Source organism: Thalassophryne amazonica, chromosome 3 (genome assembly GCF_902500255.1).
Source record: "Thalassophryne amazonica chromosome 3, fThaAma1.1, whole genome shotgun sequence".
NCBI lineage: Eukaryota > Metazoa > Chordata > Actinopteri > Batrachoidiformes > Batrachoididae > Thalassophryne > Thalassophryne amazonica.
In genome coordinates, this window is record NC_047105.1 from 99,240,591 (window position 1) to 99,266,284 (window position 25,694).

The window sequence follows — 25,694 nt, forward strand, 5'->3', positions numbered from 1 at the left end:
ACAAAAAAAAGTCTATTAGTTTGAACATTAAATATCTTGTCTTTGTGATGTATTCAGTTGAATATAGGTTGAAGACGATTTGCAAATAATTGTATTCTGTTTTTATTACAGTTCACACAACAACCCAACTTCATTGGAATTGGTGTTGTATTTTCTAAAAGCAGACTGCAGTGGCTCAAAAAAAAAATTACTTTCATTAAGGTGGTCCACGAGCTGCCGTGAAACCACCTTGTCCAGAATTTTGGAGCAAAATGATAGATTTGACATCGGCCTATAGTTTTTCAATACACTAGAGTCAAAATGAGATTTCTTAAGTTATGGTTTAATCACTGCAGATTTGAAACATTTTGGAACAGATCCAGAAGTTAATGAGAAATTAATCATTTCCAGCACAGTCGGCCCAAGAGTGGGCCACAGGTCCTTCAACAGTTTTGTTGGTATGGGATCATATAAGCAGGTGGAGATACTATCAAATTCTGTAAATCTAGGTAATACCTCATTAATGGCACCCATCTCAATAGCAGGGTGTAGTGGCTGGACTAAGGCATGCTGGGATATGTTTAACCTAATGTCTATTTTATTCCCGAAGTAATCCAAGAAATCTTATGCTGTAAAAGGTTATTGACCTATAGGTGGTTGTCCATGAATAAGTGTTGCCGCCGTGTCGAACAAGAACTTTGAGTTATGCTTGTTTTTGTTGATCAAATCAGAGTAATAGGTCTGCTTTGTGGCCTTATGCTTGAGGTCACGCAAGTAATCATTGAACCAAGGTGACTGTGTTTTTTTTTTGGGGGGGGGGGGCAGTTAATGTAGGTGGCACAATCATGTCCCGTGTAGTTTTGAGCACTGAGTTTAAACTATCCACAAGACTGTCTACTGATTGGGCATTTTCCAAATGTGAAGCTAAAATATCAAGCAATCTAGCTTTGAGTTCAGTCGTAGTTGAGGAGTTGATGCTGCGCCGCAGTGATGAATAAGGTGGTTGTTCCACTAACCACGTCAGCAAACTGTAAATATGATAAGTGAGTGATCAGAGACCACTGATGCAAGAGACATGATGTCAATATTTGTGACAGCAATACCACGTGCGAGAACCAAATCCAGGGTATTTCCATGAATGTACGTCAAATCCTGAATGCATTGCTGAAATCCTAATGCATCCACAATTTCCGTAAAGAATTTGCAGAGGGGATCAGAAAGCTTATTTATATGAATTTTGAAGTCACCAATAATCAGAATGTTATCTGCACTAGTTGACAAGTTAGAGATGAACTCACCAAATTCATCTAAGAATTCAGAGTATGGGCCATGGGGCTTATATACAGTGACAAATACAGCTGATATTTATTCTTCTGACCTTGGTAATACGTAGCATCTTGGGCAGAGCGGCAAATCAGATGTTCAAATGAGTTATATTTGTGAGCCCAACAGCTAATAAACCAAACCTAGATTATTAATAAGAGAAACACACCCACCTTGCTTCACATCACAAGGGACGTGACTAAATGTGTACGCCGGTGGGCAGGCCTCATTTACGGGGAGGACAGCTGTAGGTTAAGCCAGGTTTCACATAACCCATCATATCTTTTTTTTTTTTGAACTTTTATTAAAACAATTCCTTGACAGATAGTCACACACTCACAAAAACCGAATTACACTTGCCATTTGTTATTATAGACATGGTTTAAAAAAAAGGGTGAGAAATAGCATTAAAAAAAAGAGAATAAATAGGCATTGGTGCACTCTAAATTCCCAAAATCTCAAAGTAGGTGATTACAGATGACCATTTCCTTAAGTATGTCTCTCTCATAAGTCTTAGTATTGAAGTGATGTCTTCCATACAGTTCACAGATCCCAGTCTTTGAGTCCATTGTTCCAGTGTTGGTGGAAATGGTTTGAGCCAGTTAATGGTAATGATTATATGTGCTATCAACACAAGCACTCTTAGCATGTGTGTTTTGTCCTTATCCAAAACACCAGGTGTTGTACCAAGCAACATAACCAGTGAAATATTAACTGGTGTATTAAGATCCAAAATCTTTTTTATTTCTTTAGTCACCTGTTCCCAATAAACAATTAGCATTGAACACTCCCAAAAAATGTGTGAGAAATCACCAATTTGTCCACACGTTCGCCAGCAGGGGGCACTGGTGTTGTTGTTATAGCTGGCCAAAACAGTAGGTGTCTTAAAAAAATCTAAGTCTTAATTTCCAGCTGAATTCTCTCCAATTTGGACTGCTTAAACATTTATGCCAATCTTCCCATGATTTCTCCCAGTCTATGTCCTCTATTATAGTGTTGAGCTCCAATTCCCATTTATTCTTCGTATCTAATGTACTGTCGTCTAGCTCAATACGTATGAGTTTGTATAAAACTGATATTATTTCTTCTGTATTTTTTTTGTCTTTTACAACCTCTATCCAGAATTGTTCAAAATCTGTTGGGTGGGCTTTGATTTGTTCAAATTCTTTGTGCTTCTTAAGATAATGATGTATTTGAAAAGAATCTGAAAAGATTGTTACTTGGAATATTGAATTCTCGTTGTATCTGGGAGAATGATTTAAGGGTTGTTCCTGAAAACAATTGACCTATCACTTTTAGTCCTCTGTCTGCCCATTTACTAAAGCCACCATCTTGTCTCGCAGGCAAAAAATCTGCTATATTGTTATTTCTAAAGCTCTAGACAAAACTAAGGGTAATTTAAATTGTTTCCTAACTTTCTCCCACACACCTAAAGTAAATGTAATCCATTCATTCAGAATTTTAAGTTTCTTCCATTGTTTTCTTTCCATAAATAAGAGAGCTGATATTGGCCTATCTGAAACTGAACTCTGCTCTAACTGAAACCATCTCGTGTCAATATCTGATTGACACCAGGTGACCACAGCTTTTAGCTGAGCAGGCCCAAAAATACTTTAAGATGTGGAAGGGCTAGGCCACCCTTACCTTTTGGGGAGCAAAGAACTTTGAGTCTCACCCTAGGGCGTTTATTTTGCCAAATGAATTTAGTTAAAAGCTTGTCCAGGAGTTTAAAAGTGGTATGAGGCACTGTAACTGAAGAGAATTAAAAAGAAAAGAAATCACGGCAACACATTCATCCTTATAGTTTCTATCCGGCCTATAAGAGACAGAGGGAGTGTCTGCCATTTCTCTAGATCACTTCTAACTTGGGATATTAGTTTTCCATAATTTGAATTGTAAAGTTTTGATGTGTCGGATGTTAAGATAACTCCAAGGTATCGAAGCCCTCCTTTGCCATTTAAATTTAACATCAGAGTTTAATTGACACGCCATTGTCCTGAAATCATCTAAGCCTCAGATTTTTCCTTATTCACCTTGTAACCACATATGTCACCAAATTTGCCAAGACGGTGCATGAGTGGGCAATAGAATGTAATGATTTTTTATATACAAAAGTATATCATCAGCAAATAAAGATATTTTATGCTCTGTGCCTCCTTATCTATAATGCCAGCTATTTGATCATTTATCCTTATCCGTTCAGCCAGTGGTTCAGTGCTGAGAGCAAACAAATTGGCGCGACTGTGCTGCCTGCCTCACTCCCGGTTTTAGCTTGAAAAACTCAGAGCAGTAACCATTAATTTGAATTCTTGAAATTGATCTCTGTTTATAGTATTAATCCTACTGATAAAAGTAGGGCTGAATCCAAATCTTTCCATTGTATAGTTTAAATATCCCCAGTCAACCCTATCAAATGCTTCTCAGCGTCCAACGCAAGAAACATTGTTGGGTGGTCAGAGTTTTTGGCAGTGGACTGGATATTAAAGCTCTTCTGATGTTGTTTGAAACCTTGCCGTCCAGCTATAAAAGCCTGTTTGATCAGGAGTAATAAGTTTTCCAATATATAGTTGCATTCGCTTTGCTAAATTGAACCTAGAAGTTTGACATCGTTCCCTAATAAACTAATGGGCCTATAAGACGCACACTCTTTCTGGTCTTTTCCTTCCTTATGAATTACTGATATTATGGCCTCAGACCAGCTTTTGGTGAGTCTCCTTCTTTTAGAGCATAGTTAAACACGTCACATAATATGGGGGTGAGTTCTTTTAATAAATGCTTTATAAAATTCCCCACTTATCCCGTCTGGTCCAGGGCTTTTGTGATTTTTCAGTAATTTTATAGCCCTTTCTATTTCTATTTTGTAATGGGTTTAGTTAAGTCCTCTGCTTCAACCTGTGTTAATTTAGTCAAAGTTAAATCTTAAAGAGTTATCCAGATCCTTAACCGTGCTTGAAGTCTCTGGTGTGTAGAGTTTTTCATAGAATTCTCTAAATGCTCCTGCATCTCTTTGGGTGCAACACTTCCTTTCTCGTTGAGGGATGGATTATTTTGGGTACTATGCGGCTGGCTTGGCTTTTCGTAGTTGAAGGCCAGCAAGCGACTTGCACTGTGCCCATCATAATATTTTGTCCTGTGAAACGCAATGCGCCTTCTGCTTTATATGTCAGGTAGTTTTATCTAGGTTATTTCTTTCTTCTTTAAGTTGTGACAGCACTGTTTTATATCTCTGTTGACTTTATGTAGCAGTTCTAACCTTTTTATTTCATTTTCTAATTGGCCTGTTTTGCCAGTCTGTATTTTTTAATTGTATTGCCATTCATACTTTTGCCTCTGTATAACAGCTTTTGCCCATCCCATAAACAGATGGGGAACGCTCCGTTATTATTTAGTGAAAAATATTCCTCTAAAGATTCTTTTAATTGTTTGTGAATTTTGGCATCACTCAGCATTGAACATTCAACCTCCAATATTAGAAATGTCGGTCTTTGTGTAAGGCCAGCACCATTCTCACAGGAGCATGAATCAGACAGCGTTATAGGCTCAATTTAACATCTGTAACTTTATAAAGGGTCAGGTTTGATAAGCACAGCAGATCAATTCTGGAATAGGATTCATGCACATTGAATAGAAAGTAAAAGTCTTTAGTTTGTGGGTTAAATGCCCTCCATGAGTCTACTAGTCCTAATTCTCTATTAAATATTTGGCCGCTTTATTTTTCTTACTTGGAGCACTATAATCAGGAGGTAACTTGTCTCGTTTCAAATCCAAAGGGCAATTAAGTCACCTCCTAGAATACTTGTACCCTTTGATTCTTTTGCAACAATTAATGCCAACTCTATAAGAAGGAAGGATCCTCCTCATTTGGTGCATAATATATAATGATTGTCACGTCTATTCCATCTAAAGTGCCAATAACTCCAATATATCTGCCTTGTGAGTCTTTAATTTCTTTTTGCATTCCAAGACAGGTGTTTCTAGTAAGAAGAATAGCCACACCTCTTTTCCTACTCCTGGACAGCTTGAGGATAAACTTGTCCTACCCATTCTCTTTTTAATTTCTTGTGTTCAAAATCATTTAGGTGAGTCTCTTGTAACAGTGCAATAGAGCATTTAAAATATTTTAATTGGTTCAATATTTTTTTCCTCTTAATAGGATGGCCAGTCCCTTAACATTGTAACTTATAAAATGTAACTCTGTCATAGTAAGGTTGTTATAACATTTTTGACATTATCACCTGCCGTTTCTCTGTATTTAGTATTTTTATTCGTCCATAAGTTGGATAACATATATTCCCATAAGTGTGGACAACAACGTGTCAAGGAAATTAAACACAAAAATAGAACATGAACATGACTCCCAAAATACCGACTAATTTGTTTAAACCAACATAAGGTAATCACACTGGCGCGGTCCTAACATAAAATAGTCCCCGGTGTCCTTCGGGCAGAGCGATGTGGCCCGAGTATCGCTCTGGGAAAATAGCACAAAGTGCGCTCAAAGTCCACAAACCAAAGTAATAAATAGAATTTCCCTTGGTGAGACTGGATGCCCTGTAGCTGGTCTCATAACACAAAATACGGTGTAATTAGGCATCCGTGAATGCACACTTATTAAAAAAAAACAAACAAAAAAACATAAAAGTCATAAGTTGAAGTGGCAGTTATGTGTATTATTTTCCCCTATTACAAAACAGTCATACCTTCAAATGTTATCTCCGTGACATATTAGATGCAGTTTAGTCTCATTTCACCTCAAATATAAGCTCGGAGGTCTGCATCCGACAGTGGCTCGCTCGGTCCTCTTCTCCACTCTCCCATCGGCTCCAAGAATCCCTGGAAAGCTCTCTGTCAATCTTCTCTCTTTTGCTGACATGAACAGAGATTGCCCATCTCCTGAAGTGTTGGTATGGCCTCGCTGAGAGTTGGGAAGGTCTTTAATCACTTTCCAGGTTGATACGTAGTTGTGCTGGAAGCGACATCTGGCCTGAATCCCCTTTTCTATTAGTTGCTTAATCACACCGTGCAGCCGCGCTCTCTTTCCTTGAACATCGGGAGAGTAATCCTGGTCAAAATATATAGTCTTGCCTTGAAAAATCACCTGCCTTTGAGCCCATGCCTGCCGTAAAACCGCCTCCTTCACCTTGTAGTCCAGAAACGGCCGATGATCGAGCGTGGCGGCGCTGTGCTGGATGGCTTTGGTCCGGTGGCTCTGTGCGCACATTCATGCGGACATCAAGTTAAGCGCCGTTGTAATAAGTTGGCTCACAAACACGATCATATTCTTATCTTTTTCACTTCCCTCTGGAATCTGATAGATTCTCAGGTTATTACGGCGGAGTCGGTTTCTGTAAATCGTCACACTGTTTGTCAGGGTGACCTCTCTCCGCAGCAGGTATCTGAGGGCCCTTGCGCTGGCTAGCGTCTTCCATTGCGCTGATTCTGCTTTCAGCCTTTTCAGTGCGCTGTTCAAGTTTATCCATACGTTCTTAACTGCGTTTACAGACTCCTCAACCCTTGACAGCGAAGCCTTGGTCTTGCAAAATGAGGCGTGATTTTCTTGTCTCAGTTCTTTGAGCTCACGAAGATCTCCGCCATGCTCATCTGGTTAGCTGTAGCAGCGGGGCATCACAAATTACCTTGTGGTGTATTACGTCTTTCTTTGTTGTCCTTCTGCATAGCCTGCTTTCCTGCGGTGTTTCTTGTTGTCGCCATTATTTCTTGTCACTTTACTAGTCGGGGGTCATGTTATTTTCACCTTAACGTATTAAAATGCCACCAAGTTCATGGGAGCCTACACCGATTGCGACTGTCTTACATGATGGCGCCACCGGAAGTCAACCCAATTATATCTAACAATAATCCATAATTAGATCATTAATCACAGTGATTTTGAGGACAGTGATCTTATGTTAATGAGACCCAGGCTAAGGACCTCAGTGGGGTTGACAGTTGGACTGTTTGGTTTAAGGGGTGGTTCCAGAGTATCATATATAAGATGGCTTTGAAGTAGGTTTACATTTGAGACATTTCAACGCGGGTTGTAGGTAGCAGACATGAACTATTTGATGTTGCTGGAATAGCCAACGGGCCATCCTCCATTTCAGCGTCATCCAATGTAGTAATGGGTACTAGGTTTGCAAAGCATATCCCTCTATGATTTTATGGACATGTCTACGGAAACAGGCCACAGTCTCAACTTGACGATTTCCCTCCCTGCTGTTGTGTGTTGGGGGGTTTGGCTGATGTTTTTGTGTTGTTTTCTTTCTTTGCTCTCCAGGTGGTATGCAAACTGTTTTTTGTCTGTGGAGAAGGTGCTGGCAGAAGAGTCCTTCACCCTCATCAGCATGATTTGCAGCACCTGTGATGATGCTCACGTGCAAACTTAAAGACTTCAGCTGAAGCAGATAATGAGATGGCGTTCTGCATTTAAGCCATGAGTGATTCAAGCAGAATTGCCGGGAACTCGACCTTGTGACGTTTGTTTGTGAGACGCTGAGGACCGCGCCTGGGTTTGACACATCGTGCCTGTGAAGGAGGACGGGTGAGGGACACATGCTGTCACACACATCAGAGGTGATTGATTGTCTGAATAAGTGTTAATGGTAATTTGGTATTTTGTTACGCAGTATATTTGAACATTGATGAGAATTGTGCAGCTCGCTTCTCACGGCCGTGGCATGCGGACTGATGATCCTCCACCTGTTGTGAGAAGCTGCTCATTTATATAAAGCTTAAATTCAGACCTGAATGTGTTGCTGATAGTGTGTGCCTTTGAAGGATATTAGTTGTAGCTGTTGACTTACCTCACGTCTTCTATCCTTCACAGAGTCAGTTTGTCGTGTCCACCTGGGGGGTGTTTGGCGGTGAATGTGAGTCCAGAAGCGCCGGGATTTGATCCCTTTGGGCGCTGGAGAGCACGCCGTCCTTCACTCCGCCAGACAAACGCACTTTATGTTGTACACCGAGTATGGCACAAGAGAGGGATATAAATTGTTTGTTTTTTTGGAACCGCTTTCTGGTTATTTAGCGCGGGGTTCAGTCAGACCAGGTCCGCTCCTCAACCCGCTTCGGCAACATAACACCTGCCACATAAAATGCACTATCACCATAGTGGATTTTCTGCACTAATTTCCCACTAATATTATCCTTACACACCCACATTGTCATAAGCCTTGCAGGGTCACTCATCACCTGCTCCGCGCGCTGCTGTAAGTCCTAATGTTACACTCCCTGTAGAGCTCTATCTATGTTCGCAGACAAGATTGCAGCACCTTCCCCAGTACGGTGAAAGCTTTCTGGCATCAGCAAGCCACAGCGGTCCCAAAATGAAGGCCAGTTATCAATAAACTAAAGCCTTGCTGTCGACAAAATTGCACCAGCCACCCATTTAACAGTGTTGGCCTGCTAAACACCTCATCATTACCCCAGGAGGGTTGGGACTAGAGACTTTTAATTGAGGGCCGACACATCTTTCTGGCAAGATCACAAGTCCTCTCGGCTATTTTGTGAGCATGGAGTGCTTCATCCTGACATCATTGGCACTGATGTGAATAACTGTGACTAGTGTCATGTTTCTTTGTCTGTCTACCCTTCTGCAGCGTCAGCACCCTAAGATGGGAGGCAGTGTCCGGTAGCTCTGGCCCAGGAATACATTTAACAATCACACCGGCCTCTGTAACTTGACTTTGTGGTGATAGAATCCCCTGTCTCTAAAGAGCCCGGCATTTCGGCCTGGAGATAGGAGTGGAACTCACCACTGCGAACTGTGATTGGGGTACCACAACCGGGCACCAAGCCCTACGTGTCTTCCTCCGCTTAACCACAGTCTGAAAGCCATCATCCACAGCCGGCATTTCTAGGCTGATGCTAATGGGAACGCTAGCCGGCCCAACATTAACCTTGCCTGGAGTGCCCGTAACATCTAACTCCACTGAGCAAAGAGCTGTTCTAACCTTACGGACACAGCTCTCTCAAAGAGCCACCCTATCTGCCAGTGTGATGCTGGTTAAAGCGTTGGCCTTGGACCAGGGGATCCTCGTTTCAAATCCCAGCCTGACTGGAAAATCACGAAGGGCCCTTTGACAAAGGTCCTTAATCCCCCAGTTGCTCCCCGTGGTGTAGTGGGGCGCCTTGCATGGCAGCAGCCTCACATCGGGGTGAATGTTTGGCATTGATGTGTAAAGCACTTTGAGTGTCTGATGCAGATGGAAAAGCCCTATAAACCCTTTATCATTTATAGCCAAGCTTGCGTGAGCTAAAGCAAATGCTAACCACTCCTAAGATTCACACAGGAGTAAAATAATGAGCTCAAATTCACAGCAGTTACACTAAAAAAAATTTTCATTACTGGTAGAAACAGTAATAAAATGAAGGGGGGTGGGGAGAAAAAGAAAATAGCTCATGCAACCTAAACGCTAACAAAACACTAACCACTCCTAAGATTCACAACAGGAGAACTTTAATTAAATAGATTCACAATAGATGCACTTCAGAACTAAAAGAAGTGTTAAAACAGAATAAAAGAAATGAATACACCTTGTAGAGATTAGAAGAGCAACCACAGTGTCACAACAGCATACAGTCTGTCGGAAGCAAGTTCCCAGATCTGTGAACCAGCATTAGCGTTCTCAGTGTGAGAACTGTAGAGAAAAGTGTGCAACTGTATTGAATTTGACTACACACACGCACACACACACACACCTTTACAGGGGAGCAGTTGGACAGATACTGTATACAGTGGTCCCTCGTTTATCGCGGGAGTTACATTCTAAAAATAGCCCGCGATAGGTGAATTCCGCGAAGTAGCAGCGTTATTTTTTTACAATTATTATAGATGTTTTAAGGCTGTAAAACCCCTCACTACACACATTTTCTCACTTTTCTCTCCTGTGTAAACACTCTCAAAGTTCAAACCTTAGTAGAAAAATAAGTCCAGTATTATAGAATGAAACCAAAGATCAAAACCTGTTTTCAGGCCCAAACATTTGTTTGAGAAATAAAAATAGAACGTTTTCCTATAAATAATTATGATGGCTTTTGGAACTAACAAATTTAATTTTAAAACGATCAACCTACGAGGTTGGACACATAAGAATTATTAATAGTAACTGACCAGTATTCCTCTGATCGTGCCTTTATCGTGGCGCCGCTCCGCAGCGTGGTTTTTCCACCTCGGGCAGGTGTCTTTTTCCGAGTGATATGGGTAGTTGTTGGTGCTCTTTTTTCTTCTGAGCGGAAGATTCTTATAAACAGACACACGCAGGACACAAATGCGCGTGCTTTTTCTTCGCTGCTGGAGCGCTCTGCATCAAAACAGCGAGTGTAGTCTCTGGACCTGTTGCCAGATTTTGGCTGCAACTAAACACAGCAGACAGTTAAAAAAAAAAGAAGCATGCAAAGTTGCACTAAAAAAAATTCGCGAAACAGCGAGACCGCGAAAGGTGAACCGCGATATAGCGAGGGACCACTGTATCTGTATATTTACCCTTTGCTAGAGTCCTTTAATTGAGAGAGTAATGACATGACGAGTCGAAAAAAAAAACAACGGTCATGTTACTCATGGTGCCATCTTGGCTGCAAATAGCAGTCGCTGTTAATCTATCTGCATGTAATCCAGCTATTTTATTTATTTATTCTTTGAAAATACTGGGTTGTTGTGCTTTTGGATGCACATTGTATAGACACAACAAGGGCTTCAAGATGTACAGATTCCCTTCAGATCCGAACAGAAGAAAAATTTGGGAAAATAAAGTCAGCCATGTGGATGGAAGTTTTGAGAGGTACATTTACTGTTCAGATCCCATGTACATAAACACTCACCTCAGTCATCATCGTATAAACCAGATATTCACAGTCACCGGCCAAAAATGTCCCAATGTTTTTGTATTGTTTTCCATGTAATAAACACTGTATATATCGGGTTTTGTATCACAGATTTTCCCTCACATCAGATAAAATGTCCCGTCTGATCGCAGTGTATTTTCATTAAAATCCCTGAGCAGTCTGGATGTGCAAGTAACAGAGGTACAAATTAAAGTTCAGCTCTGACACTCGCCGATTTGAGGAAAGTGGGACCGGAGTCATTTGTGTGATTAAAAGCCCAACCCGCTTAGACTTTGGACCTGCAGCTTGACGTGTACCTGTTAAATCAGACACAAAAGGCTGCGATTTGACACTTCTCTGCTGTCACTCCTTTGTCTGCCATCATATTTTAATAGTTGTGCAGTGCGCAGTCTGCGCATGCTGATTACAAATGGATAAGAAAAGTCTGCAAATTTACAACATTGAGTCTGAAAAAGATGAAATTGTACAGCTTACCTTTGAATTTGAGGAGGTGATGTAAAAGAAAAGCTTATTGAGTGTCAGATTAGTCCAGAATAAAGCATAATCCAAGACGGAGAACTTTAAAAACTGTCACACAAACACACATCATTGCATGACACGGAGTTACAGAGCTGCAGAAGCATAAATCAGGCTTTAAATTAATTAAATAAATCATCATAAATTGTAAATTTATATAAATTTGATAGCTTAACTATTTTTGTATTTATTTTGGTAGTACCTGTACCTGGACGTGTTGCTGTATGTGGTTAAATGATTTTTAAAAAATGTTGAAAACATAAAATGTTCATTCAGTAGTTCAGAGCAGTTGTAACAAAAATGGCACCATGTTCTGGTTGACGTTAAGTGCCTCTACCCTTTGCCAGACAGTGCAGTGAGCCTGAAGTTAGCAGCTTTTTTTGGGGGGGGGGGGGGTTAAGAGATGGCGAGATAACGGGTGCGGATGAGGACACCACAGCCTGATGACATGGCCCAGTGCCTCCCCACTTGGACTTAGTCTGCAGTGGTTAGGAGAGGAAAGAAATAACAGAAAGAGAGAAACAAGATGGAAGGTGTGTTCAGCATTTTCCAGATTATATGTTGCAGTGGGCTATTAGTTGCATCTGTCAAAAAAAAAAAAACCATAATGAAAAGTGAAAAACGTAAGTCTCACTGATCTGTAAGTTGCATTTATTTTTCAAGCGTAGTGGTACTGCTTCATGGAAGAAGAAGCAAAATAAATTTCATCAGTGCATTATTTATTCATAGTGGAAATACCACATTCGCAAGCAGAAGCTAACAGGCTATTGTTGTATGAGGCAAAAACAACTCAGGGTAAACTTTTTTGTTTGCAAGAAACAGATGCAAACATTTTTAAAAGTGCTTTACCCTATCTGATGTCCTCTGTTGGCTGCCCCATAAAATTCCAACAAGTTTAATGTCAATTAGGGGCTCATTCTCTAAGACCCAGCCCCTCCTCCTCATACAGGTCAGTGTACAGGAGCAGCATTCAATTGTCACGCATCCAGATGCTGTTATCTTGTGACCGTAGATGGTAATGCAGTATATTTTTGACATATAAGAAGCTTTGAAATGTAAGTCACAGAATCAGCCAAACAAGTAAAAACTATATATATATGTATGAATGGCAGGTTCAGTTAAGAAGTAACCTGTCACTGCTTTTAAGGTGGACAAAGTAAGTCTTTATAGGCCATGAGGCCCATTGGGCCAGTGCTTATCTCCAGTTTCCAGAGTGTGCAAAATGCTCTGCTATTAAAGAAACTTTTCTTAAATCAGAGATTTCCACCGAGTTAATGGATTTTTACCAATCTCTCAGTGCAGCGGCCACCGATCACACGGACCCACAACAGGGGGCGCAAATGAACGGACAATGGAGTAGGTCAATAACAACACTTTACTGTTGTGAATGTGCACAACAAATACAACATTACAACAATAGACGAGTCAATTCACAAAGGTGTCATGTGGGCAGGCTCGAGGTGAAGCAATGAAATGGTAAGGTGAAGTTTTGAGTTTTCCATTAATGTTTGAAATGGCTTCATTTAATGGTTGTTTTCAATTCAAGTTCATTGTGTATGTTATTATCATCATGTATATGTAACCAACAGTGCATCTTTACCATCACATTTTACAAGACAACCACAAGTCCTATATGTAAAATCTTCATCTATGAGTTCACCAGCAACTGTAGCAGTTAAATAAATGCAGTGAGATAGAATACAGTACAATATTTTCCCCCTTAATGATTGAAGTTAAAGTATAACATTGTTTCAAATGTAAAATACAATGCTTTAATGACTGTATTTGTTTGCTAGCATTATTGTATTTAATAGCATCGAAAAGTACAGGATTTGGAGAACAGATATAATCTGAGTCAAAAGGATAGAAGAGTAGCAGGAGTGGGGTGGTGTTACAGGGGTGAGGTGTGGGTCCAGGACAGGAATCAAGTTCATGTCCCTCCTCGATCGAGCTGTCCAAAAGGGAGCCTCGATTTCAGTCACTTCCTCTGACATTACCCTTCACACTTCCCTCTCTTTGGCTCATACATAACCTGTTTGTCAGTGGAAATGCTCACAGAGGCACTTTGCATCATTTTTGATATCTCCTCCACCACCGCTGACTTAGGACAGACGTGACCTCATTGAACCGCCCAGTGAAAACCGCTTTGCTCGTTACCTGATGACATCACACACTGATTTACGTTGAACCGTCATCTCCACAGCGATGAAATCACATGGGTTTTGTAGCCAAACTTAGATCTTACATTTTATTGGGATAAGACATCATTTTACGTTTGTTCAACAGTTTTTAATGCCATCTGGAAACAAACAGGTTGTAACCTAATGTTAAAAAAAGAGCCATTTTGCTAATTTCTTGGTTGGCTATAATAGTCTATACACTGTTCTCACTGAATTGGGCCAAATTTCACAGGAAAATTCATTTGCTTGCATAGGCTGTGACATTTATGCACGAGTGTCTTGCCATCTACAGCACAGCCAGAATTATTTTAGTTTGTGGTTTGTAGTTTGTTGTTTCAGAATTCGTTGTGCTGCTAACAAAACAGGGATGGTTAACATCTACAAATATCCAGGTCTCACCGCAACGAAGACGAAAATAGTTTTATCTGCTAAAGAGTGTTGTGTGGGCCGCTGAAGAGGAGGTACTGCTGGCCCACCACCACCAGAGGGCACCCTGCCTGGAGTGCGGGCTCCAGGCACCAGAGGGCGCTGCCGCCTCACAGGAGCAGCCGGGGTGACAGCTGACACTCATCACCTATGACAGCTGTCACCACTCATCTGATCAGCATCGGTATATCAGCAAGACGTCATCTCCACCTCTTTGCCGAGATATCGTTCTACCTGGAAGGTAACGTACCTCAGCTGACTGTTGACAGTATTCTTTTGTGACTTTGTGCGTTGTATTGTGGACTACTTTTCCAACGAGAGGTGGAGGTAGCTTTCCTGCCGTACGGATTCCTGGGTGCAAAACGCGCCCTCATTTAATTGCTTTTGTTCCTCGCCAGCAGTACCAGGTCCGACACGCGGAGGCAGTGGCCACCTGGGAGTTCGGGACTTGGCGGCTCCAGTATTCCCGGGGTCTGGTGGCGGAGGAAATCGTGTGGTTCCGGTTCTGCTTTGGACAGGCGTCTCCTATCTTCGAACCTGCCCACACGACACCTTTGTGAATTGACTCTTGTCTATTGTTGTAATCTGTTGTATTTGTTGTGCACATTCACAACAGTAAAGTGTTGTTATTTGACCTACTTTATTGTCCGTTCATTTGCGCCCCCTGTTGTGGTTCCGTGTACCTACACTTTCCCAACAGGATATCTCGGCCATCGTCATGGATCCCGAGGGGCGTCAACCGGCTGTTGAACGGCCAATGGAAGAACAGGGCGCACAGGCGTCCGCAGGAGGAATGATCGGTGAGTTGCAGCGGATCCTCACAGCTTTCACGGCTCGGTTGGATTTAATGACCGAACAGAACGTCCTCCTTAACCGCAGGGTGGAGGCTCTCGCCGCGCAGGTGGAAGCGCGCCCTCAGGGCGCTGCTGCGGCTCTCCCTCCTGTCGACCCTGTGCGTAACAGTGACGTTCCACAGGTCGTTCAACGACCCCTCCCACCTTCCCCGAAGCATACATAAGCCCTCCAGAGCCGTACGGAGGTTGTGTGGAGACGTGCGCGGACTTCCTTATGCAGTGTTCGCTCGTCTTCGCACAACGTCCTGTCATGTACGCGACTGATGCCAGCAAAATAGCTTATGTAATAAACCTGCTTCGCGGTGAGGCACGCGCTTGGGCTACAGCGCTCTGGGAGCAGAATTCACGGCTCCTTCAGACATATGATGGGTTTGTGAGGGAGTTCAGAACAGTGTTCGATCACCCAAATAGAGGAGAGACCGCTTCAGCCGTGCTGCTGTCAATGAGACAGGGGCGTCGGAGCGCAGCTGCCTATGCAGTCGACTTCCGCATCGCGGCTCGAGGTCTGGCTGGAATGGCACTGCCCTCCGCGCCGCCTTGTAAACGGACTGTCGTTGGTCCTAAAGGAGCACCTGGTGGCTAAGGACGAACCGCGGGATTTAGAGGGGCTTATTGATCTCGTTATACGATTAGACAATCGGTTAGAAGAACGCCGTCGGGAACGAGACGAAGGGCGTGGCCGGGCACGCGCTGTCCCTCTCCCTTCCGGTTCCGACCGCGTTCTGCCCTCCCCACGCTCCACGGCCCCTACGCTCCGTGTGGTTACAGCTCCCCCTGCTGACGAAGCTATGGACACGAGCAGGGCCACATTTAGGGCACCAGATAGACAGAGGAGGCTGGCCCGCGGAGCGTGTTTTGTTTGTGGCTCGATAGAGCATCAGGTAAGAGACTGCCCCGAGCGGTTAAACACCAACGCCCGCCCCTAGAAACTGGGCTAGGGGTGGGCCGAGACATTCACGTGGGACACACCCACATTGCCACACGACTCCCAGTTACAATCCTTTATGAGGATTTAACCCTGAAGGCCCCAGCACTGGTGGACACGGGCTCTGAAGGGAATCTGTTAGACAGCAGATGGGCCAGGGAGATAGGGCTCCCTCTGGTGGCGCTTACCTCGCCTGTGCAGGTGCGGGCACTAGATGGCTCCCTACTCCCTCCAATCACACATAAGACACCACCAGTAACTCTGGTGGTGTCAGGAAATCACCGGGAGGAGATCGAGTTTTTTGTGACTCCTGCTACCTCCCGTGTGATTTTAGGGTTCCCCTGGATGTTAAAACACAATCCCCGGATCGATTGGCTGTCCGGGGTAGTGGTTCAGTGGAGCGAGACCTGCCATCGGGTATGTTTAGGTTCCTCGGTTCCTCCCGGTTCCCAGGCTAAGGAGGTGGTCAACCTCTCACGACCTGAGCACGAATCAATGGAGACCTACATCCGGGACTCTTTAGCTGCCGGGTTGATCCGGAATTCCACTTCCCCGATGGGTGCAGGTTTCTTTTTGTGGGAAAAAAGGATGGCGGGACTACGTCCATGCATTGATTACAGGGGGCTGAACGAAATCATGGTTCGTAACCGATACCCATTGCCCTTGTTGGATTCAGTGTTCACGCCCCTGCATGGAGCCCAAATGTTCACCAAAGCTCGATCTTAGGAATGCGTATCACCTGGTTCGGATCCGGAAGGGAGACAAGTGGAAGACGGCATTTAACACCCCGTTAGGTCACTTTGAGTACCTGGTCATGCCGTTCGGTCTTACAAACGCCCCCGCGACGTTCCAAGCATTGGTAAATGATGTCTTGCGGGATTTCCTGCACCGATTCGTCTTCGTATATCTGGACGACATACTCATCTTTTCTCTGGATCCTGAGACCCATGTCCGGCATGTACGTCTGGTCCTGCAGCGGTTATTAGAGAACCGGCTGTTTGTGAAGGGCGAGAAGTGCGAGTTTCACCGCACTTCTTTGTCCTTCCTGGGGTTTATCATCTCCCCTAACTCCGTCGCTCCTGATCCGGCCAAGGTCGCGGCGGTGAGAGACTGGCCCCAACCCACCAGCCGTAGGAAGCTGCAACAGTTCCTCGGCTTTGCTAATTTTTACAGGAGGTTCATTAAGGGCTACAGTCAGGTAGTTAGCCCCCTGACAGCCCTGACCTCACCAAAAGTCCCCTTCACCTGGTCGGATCGTTGCGATGCCGCGTTCAGGAGTTGAAACGGCGCTTCTCGTCTGCACCCGTTCTGGTGCAGCCCGATCCTAGTCGCCAGTTAGTGGTTGAAGTGGACGCCTCGGACTCGGGGATAGGAGCTGTGCTTTCCCAGAGCGGGAAGACTGATAAGGTCCTTCACCCGTGTGCCTATTTTTCCCCGCAGGTTGACCCCGGCCGAACGGAACTATGACGTCGGCAATCGAGAGCTCCTTGCGGTGAAAGAGGCTCTTGAAGAGTGGAGACATCTGTTGGAGGGAACGTCCGTGCCATTCACGGTTTCACTGACCACCGGAACCTGGAGTATATCAGGACCGTCAAGCGGCTGAACCCCAGGCAAGCCCGCTGGTCACTGTTCTTCGGCCGTTTTGACTTCCGGATCACCTACCGTCTTGGGACCAAAAACCAAAGATCGGATGCCTTGTCCCGGGTACATGAAGATGAAGTTAAAGCGGAGTTGTCGGATCCACCGGAACCCATCATCCCGGAGTCCACTATCGTGGCCACCCTTACCTGGGACGTAGAGAGAACCGTCCGGGAGGCCCTGGCACGAAGCCCGGACCCCGGAACTGGGCCGAAGAACAGACTCTACGTCCCACCAGAAGCTAGGGCTGCAGTCCTGGACTTCTGTCACGGCTCTAAGCTCTCCTGTCATCCAGGGGTGCGAAGAACCGTGGCAGTTGTCCGGCAGCTTCTGGTGGGCGTCCCTAGAGGCCGACGTCCGGGATTATATCCAGGCCTGCACCACCTGCGCCAGGGGCAAGGCTGACCATCGCAGGGCTTCGGGACTGCTCCAGCCGCTGCTGTGCCCCATCGCCCCTGGTCCCACATCGGCCTGGATTTTGTCACGGGCCTCCCGCCATCCCAGGGCAACACCACCATCCTCACGATAGTGGACCGATTCTCCAAGGCGGCCCACTTCGTGGCCCTCCCGAAGCTCCCGACGACCCAGGAGACAGCGGACCTCCTGGTCCACCACGTCGTCCGGCTGCATGGGATCCCAACAGACATCGTCTCCGATCGCGGTCCCCAGTTCTCCTCGCAAGTCTGGAGGAGCTTCTGCCGGGAACTGGGGGCCACGGTGAGTCTCTCATCCGGGTATCATCCCCAGACCAACAGGCAAGCAGAACGGGCCAATCAGGAGGTGGAGCAGGCCCTGCGTTGCGTGACAGCCGCGCACCCGGCGGCCTGGAGTACCCATCTGGCCTGGATCGAGTATGCCCATAACCGGCCTCTCCCCTTTCGAGGTGTGTCTGGGGTACCAACCTCCTTTGTTTCCGGTGGTTGAGGGAGAGGTCGGTGTGCCCTCGGTCCAGGCCCACCTACGGAAGTGCCGTCGGGTGTGGCGTGCCGCCCGTTCTGCCTTGCTGAGGGCCCGGATGAGGACGAAGGCCCATGCAGACCGTCGGCGGACCCCAGCCCCTACGTACCGGCCAGGACAGGCAGTGTGGTTGTCTACTAAGGACATTCCCCTTCAAGTGGACTCCCCTAAACTGCAGGACCGGTATATCGGTCCGTTTAAGATCATCAAGGTCATCAGTCCAGCCGCAGTGAGGCTTCAGCTTCCGGCCTCACTGCGGATCCATCCCGTTTTTCACGTGTCCCGGATCAAGCCCCATCACACCTCACCCCTCTGTACTCCGGGTCCGGCACCACCTTCTGCCGGATCATCGATGGCGAGCCGGCTTGGACTGTGCGCCGGCTCTTAGATGTCCGTAGGATGGGCCTGGGCTTCCAGTATTGGTGGACTGGGAGGGGTACGGACCTGAAGAACGCTCCTGGGTGAAGAGGAGCTTCATCCTGGACCCGGCCCTCCTGGCCAATTTCTACCGCCGCCACCCGGACAAGCCTGGTCGGGCGCCAGGAGGTGCCCGTTGAGGGGGGGGGTCCTGTTGTGTGGGCCGCTGAAGAGGAGGTACTGCTGGCCCACCACCACCAAGAGGGCACCCTGCCTGGAGTGCGGGCTCCAGGCACCAGAGGGCGCTGCCGCCTCACAGGAGCAGCCGGGGTGACAGCTGACACTCATCACCTATGACAGCTGTCACCACTCATCTGATCAGCATCGGTATATCAGCAAGACGTCATCTCCACCTCTTTGCCGAGATATCGTTCTACCTGGAAGGTAACGTACCTCAGCTGACTGTTTGACAGTATTCTTTTGTGACTTTGTGCGTTGTATTGTGGACTACTTTTCCAACGAGAGGTGGAGGTAGCTTTCCTGCCGTACGGATTCCTGGGTGCAAACGCGCCCTCATTTAATTGCTTTTTGTTCCTCGCCAGCAGTACCAGGTCCGACACGCGGAGGCAGTGGCCACCTGGGAGTTCGGGACTTGGCGGCTCCAGTATTCCCGGGGTCTGGTGGCGGAGGAAATCGTGTGGTTCCGGTTCTGCTTTGGACAGGCGTCTCCTATCTTCGAGCCTGCCCACACGACACCTTTGTGAATTGACTCTTGTCTATTGTTGTAATCTGTTGTATTTGTTGTGCACATTCACAACAGTAAAGTGTTGTTATTTGACCTACTCCATTGTCCGTTCATTTGCGCCCCCTGTTGTGGGTCCGTGTACCTACACTTTCCCAACAAAGAGTATCAGGCTAAATGGGTATTAGACGAACAACAGGGGAAAATAGCGATCAACAAAGGCACAAGGGGGGCTGAGTATCCCTAAAACCTCCTTTTGGGGATCAAATCTGACCTCAAGTTGGCTTTCATCTTATTGGCCAGGAATGGTAACAGTACTGACAAACATGAACAAAATGTGATTTTGTGTTTTGGTCAGCTCAGTTCATTGATTAGCTTTGTATGTTGTGTATCTTCAGTGCTGTTGGTGTACCTGCTAATGTCAATTAGTTTATGCAAGATGTACCATAGTCTGGAAAGGTTTATAGCCAGTGTAACAGTATAGGGGCCCTTGTACACATAGCAATGAGGGTTTTTTTTCCTTCCTAGCAAAAAAGTGCTGTCATGGTGCAGGGTAGCACGTCATCCCAGGGCTTTCATAAAAATGAATAAATAAAATTGCTGCTCATTGGTTCTGTTTCTATGACATTACACACGTAGCAAGTTTACAACATCATACATCAATAAGCCACAACACTCACCAGCAGCATTTAGAGTCGGTCCAATCTGCTCCAGTCACAGAACTTTTCAGACTCTGTTGTGATAGTTTTTGTATGAAATGTCATACAGCTCAGCTGGTCAGCCCTGTTGTGTTTAGTATGTAAAGTCTCAGCAAAGCCAGAACACTTGCCATCTGAAACCTCTCCACTGGATGCAACCTCCATGATTTACCTTTAATTCCATCTCAGAATATTACTAGAGGGGCTGTTGTACTTATATGAGTACTAAAGTTTGATCACACAATCTGGACACTTTTCTGATGGTGTTGTATCTTCAGCATCCTCTCAATCACATGACTGTTTGCTGGCTCATGTACCTGAAATGCTTACTAAGAGCATTTGTTTCATTTGTGGCAGAATCAGCTTTTTAGCTTTAGATGTGCTCTAACTCTGAAACTTAAAGCAGGGACTGTTTTATGTGAGTTTATGTGCGAGTCCTGTGGCTGGGTCTGTATGACTTTAGACGAATGTTTCTGTGTGTGTGTGTGTGTGTGTGTGTGTGTGTGTGTGTGTGTGTGTGTGTGTGTGTGTGTGTGTGTGTGTGTGTGTGTGTGTGTGTGTGTGTGTGTGTGTGTGTGTGTGTGTGTGTGTGTGTGTGTGTGTGTGTGTGTCAGAAGTGCATCTGGTTTATGTGGGCCAATAATGGCTAAGGTCTCAGATGGGGAATATTATCAGTTTTATGAACTTAATGGAGCCAAGTCTTCTAAGGTTTATTGCTGAATAGGTGCATTACTATAACTGCGGTTAAGTAATGGGACTTTTTATGGGGCTATTTTTAATATTTAAAGACCACTGAAAGCAGAGAAGCGAATTTTATGTTTGCACTTGCTAAATTCATGTATTTTTTTTTAGGTGCCTTTGCAGCATTTGTTACCACTCCCCTTGATGTGGTGAAGACCAGGATCATGCTTGCAAAGGTACGCACACAGACCGAGAACACCATCTTCTCTGGCAGCAACTTTTAAACACTGCTGTCAGGTGATAACTTGCAGGCAGAGAACTGAGCGGCTCATCAGCCGGAGCAAATTTCAACACTGTCAGCATTACACAGGCTGAGGTAGCGCTGGGACGGCAATGAGACATACACACATTTATCATCTGATCTGGACCGTGGACATCATCGGGGAGACACGTTTGTGTGTGTAGTTAGTGTTAGCATAGGGACATGCTGCTCCAAGGGAATTTCCATCCAAGGCTACGCGTCTGAGGGGTGAAGCAGAAGGCCAGCGTCCCTCCTGTTAACTCATCTCTTCCTTTTTTTTCCCCTGCACTGTCCACTTCATCCTCCCTCGCTCCCTCCTCTTTCAGCCCTGGCTCACGTGGACTCTTCCGGTGGACGTCTGGCTTCCTTCACCTCTCTCCTGTGTAACCAACATCTGCTCCATAAAGACACATTCACTGCCTGTCCTTTGAGAAGACACACTGTTCCGTACCTTGTCATCCAGGCTGGCGAGATAATGGAATTAACAAAACTCTTTGACGGTGTTGATGCTTTGCAAGAAGCTGTTAGTTGTTGTTGGATCTCCATGGTGCAGAGGCTTCTTCTAAACACTGTTTGAAATGCAGCTGATGTAATTTACCACCAACAAACCGCTTGGCTTGTGTTCCCACTGTGTGGATAGACTGTGACTTTATAAGGGCATTTATTATAGTGTGAAGTTCAAATAGTGGAGAGGAATCTTTTTTCCCAGTGATAATGAAACTTTGTTTTACTGTAGTTTGGTTGCAGTAAACTGCCCCAAGTGTTTGGTAAATCTCAACGGGATCAAAGAATCTTCTATTAGTACCACATGGTACTTTTATTTAAATTTTTCCACATTATTGCTACTTGTGACACATGAGGAGTGAATAAATCCATTCTCAGGGGTGGAAAATTAAGTCCCAGGAAATGATGCATGATATATTTCAAACTGGATGCAGCTTTGTATTTCAAATGTAACCAAACCCTAAAATTATCAGTAATAACAACCATATATATGGTTCATGCAGAAATAATTAAAATATTACTGCATGAACAAATAAATTTAATAATTTGCAAGTAAAAGACAATGTTGTAATTGTGGTCTTGTTGAGGTGTGTACTGCATTTTAATGACACCTTATTGGACAGTGCAGTCTCGTTTGAGAGCGGGCGCTAAATGGGTCAAATATGACGCATATAACCAAATTTTTCTACTTCTGGGGACGGAAACACTGCACTTTCTCTGGGTTTTTGGGCAAATTACATGCAAACAAAGTGAAAATGCAAAGAAAAAGTGATGATGCGGTGGAAAATGGATGTGTTGCGGTTTGTTTTTGACCCAGAGCTCAAACGTGTCGAGGTGGTTTTACAGGCGAGAGAACGCAGCTACTCATGTTAGATGTGTAGGCTAAAACTTGATGACACGACCTCTCCCATTTGCCTCATCTTCCCTTCTCCACTGGGAGCCAAAAACAAAACTTCACTTTTCACGACTGCTTCGGTGATTGCAGCCGAAAACCAAACAGTACACCATTTTCCCATGTGAAGTTATGCTGTGTATATATTGCACAACCGGAGCAAGTGGTCAAATCCCACGATATCACATAGGGTTCAAAGGAGACTGCGCTGCCCCATTGCCCCACGGTTTGGAGTTGGAACGGTGGGGAGATTTCTGCCACCTGCAAAGCTGGATGCAAAGTTAATGTCATTCAACACATGGAGCAATTTGGGGTTCAGCACTTTAACATACAAACAGGATTAGCCAGGATTTCCTCCCCGGTCCCTTTAGTAAGGTTGGACATCCTGCTGTACTCACTGAGCTATGAGCTGCTGACCGAAGCACAAGCCATTACTCCAAAATCTACATAAAAAGGCGAGACAACAGGTATGACGTATTGCACTGGCGGTTTGCTGGGGAATGGACTAGTACAGTCCTTTAAAATAAGTTGCATTGTGAAGAAGAAGCATGATCTGGAACTTCTCAAACAACATCAAGATACCCGCCAGCTAAAACTTGGTCACAGCTGGGTCTTCAAAAGGGCAGTGATCACAAACATACGTGCAATGATTCAACACAATGGCTTGCAGGCAACAAAATGAAAGTGATAGAGCAGCAATCCTAAAACCCTAACCTGAGTCCCATAGTACATGTTTGGACTGAACTACAAAAAAACAAAAACAAACAAAAAAAAAACACGTCAGCAAGGAGGCCTGCAAACTTGACTAATTTACACCAGTGCTCCCAGGAGGAATGGGCCAAAATTCTTGCAAAATATTGTGAGAAGGTTGTGGAAGGCTATTGTAACCATTTGACTTAATTTAAAAGAGAATGCCACGCAGTGACATACGAGCAAAATGTAAACGTTTGACACAGACAGTTTGAAATAGATTTAAAAAAAATGATGATTATTAAAAAAGTAATGAAAAGCCACTCAAAGAACTGGGATCTCTTTGAAGCTACCTGTCTTATGTCCATGGACAAGATACTTCATCTGCATTGTCCCATCTGTAAATGGGTACCAACCTTGGTTCAAGATGTAACCTGTCCATCCAGACAGAGTCTCTCAACTGCTTTGTGCTCCAGTATCCAGACATAAATGTGTCTCATGACCTGTATGGGAATTACTTGCTTCTCTGTAATAACTATATTAAAAAATGACTCATTTCTAAATATTAATGCAATTTTTTCTTAAACCCTCTGAATGAAAGATGAAAGTCAACCTGATAATTACTTCTTGATTGATTTCAACTCCATTGTGGTTTTGTACACCAGCAACATTTCACAATGTCGTCACTGTGGAAATACTTATGGACCTCACTGGATGTAAACACATGGCCCGAATTTGCCTTTACTCTGTTCCTGTTGCTTTCTCCATTATGTGCATCAAGAAAGGCAAATACCATAAAAATGTAAAAATGTTTTGTATGAAATGGTAAATGGACTGCATTTATATAGGGCTTTTCCATCTGCACCAGACGCTTTACAATTATGCCTCACATTCACACCAACACACTCACACACATGTTAGGGTGCTGCCATCCAATGCGTTCACTACACACCAGGAGCAACCAAGGGCCCTTAGTGATTTTCCGGTCAGGCTGAGATTTGAACTGAGGATCTTCTGGTCTCAAGCCCAACGCTTTAACCACTTGACCATCACCTCCCCAAAATGAAGCATCACCTCCCCAAGTATGAAAGCATCCATTTAAAGTAGAAGTTAATAAAAGTGGAAAAAACACTGCATGCTTTTCTTGAAAATACTGTAGGACCTTTCTGGTTTTATATAACCCCAATTCTAATGAAGTTGGGACGTTGTGTAAACTGTAAATAAAAACAGAATACAATGATTTGCAACTCCTCTTCAACCTACGAGGGTAGGCTGAAAAGTTCTAAGGCTCCCCATGAAGGAGTAATGCATTAACTGCATTATAGTGAGCCTTCGAACTTTTCAGCCTACCCTCGTATATTCAGTTGAATACACCACAAAGACAAGATATTTAATGTTCAAACTGATAAACTTTATTGTTTTTCTGCAAATATTTGCTAATTTTGAAATGGATGCCTGCAACACATTTCAAAAAAGCTGGGACAGTGGTACAGTAGTGTTCAGAATAATAGTAGTGCTATGTGACTAAAAAGATTAATCCAGGTTTTGAGTATATTTCTTATTGTTACATGGGAAACAAGGTACCATTAGATTCTCACAAATCCAACAAGACCAAGCATTCATGATATGCACACTCTTAAGGCTATGAAATTGGGCTATTAGTAAAACACAATAATAGTAGTGTGGCATTCAGTCAGTGAGTTCGTCAGTTTTGTGGAACAAACAGGTGTGAATCAGGTGTCCCCTATTTAAGGATGAAGCCAGCACCTGTTGAACATGCTTTTCTCTTTGAAAGCCTGAGGAAAATGGGACGTTCAAGACATTGTTCAGGAGAACAGCGTAGTTTGATCAAAAAGTTGATTGGAGAGGTGAAAACTTATACGCAGGTGCAAAACATTATAGGCTGTTCATCTACAATGATCTCCAATGCTTTAGAATGGACAAAAAACCAGAGACGTGTGGAAGAAAATGGAAAACAACCATCAAAATGGATAGAAGAATAACCAGAATGACAAAGGCTCACCCATTGATCAGCTCCAGGATGATCAAAGACAGTCTGGAGTTACCTGTAAGTGCTGTGACAGTTAGAAGACGCCTATGTGAAGCTAATTTATTTGCAAGAATCCCCCGCAAAGTCCCTCTGTTAAATAAAAGACATGTGCAGAAGAGGTTACAATTTGCCAAAGAA

General features: G+C 44.4%; 1 protein-coding gene across 2 annotated transcripts in view; it reads left to right on the forward strand.

Moving 5' to 3' along the window:
• The window catches only part of slc25a26 (solute carrier family 25 member 26), a 259,040-nt gene that overhangs the window by 180,521 nt on the left and 52,825 nt on the right, over positions 1-25,694 (forward strand). For both annotated transcript variants that reach the window (XM_034167165.1, XM_034167166.1), the window contains one exon: positions 21,291-21,355. In XM_034167165.1, coding sequence (XP_034023056.1) covers positions 21,291-21,355 — 65 coding nt within the window. The remainder of the gene's footprint in view (positions 1-21,290; positions 21,356-25,694) is intronic.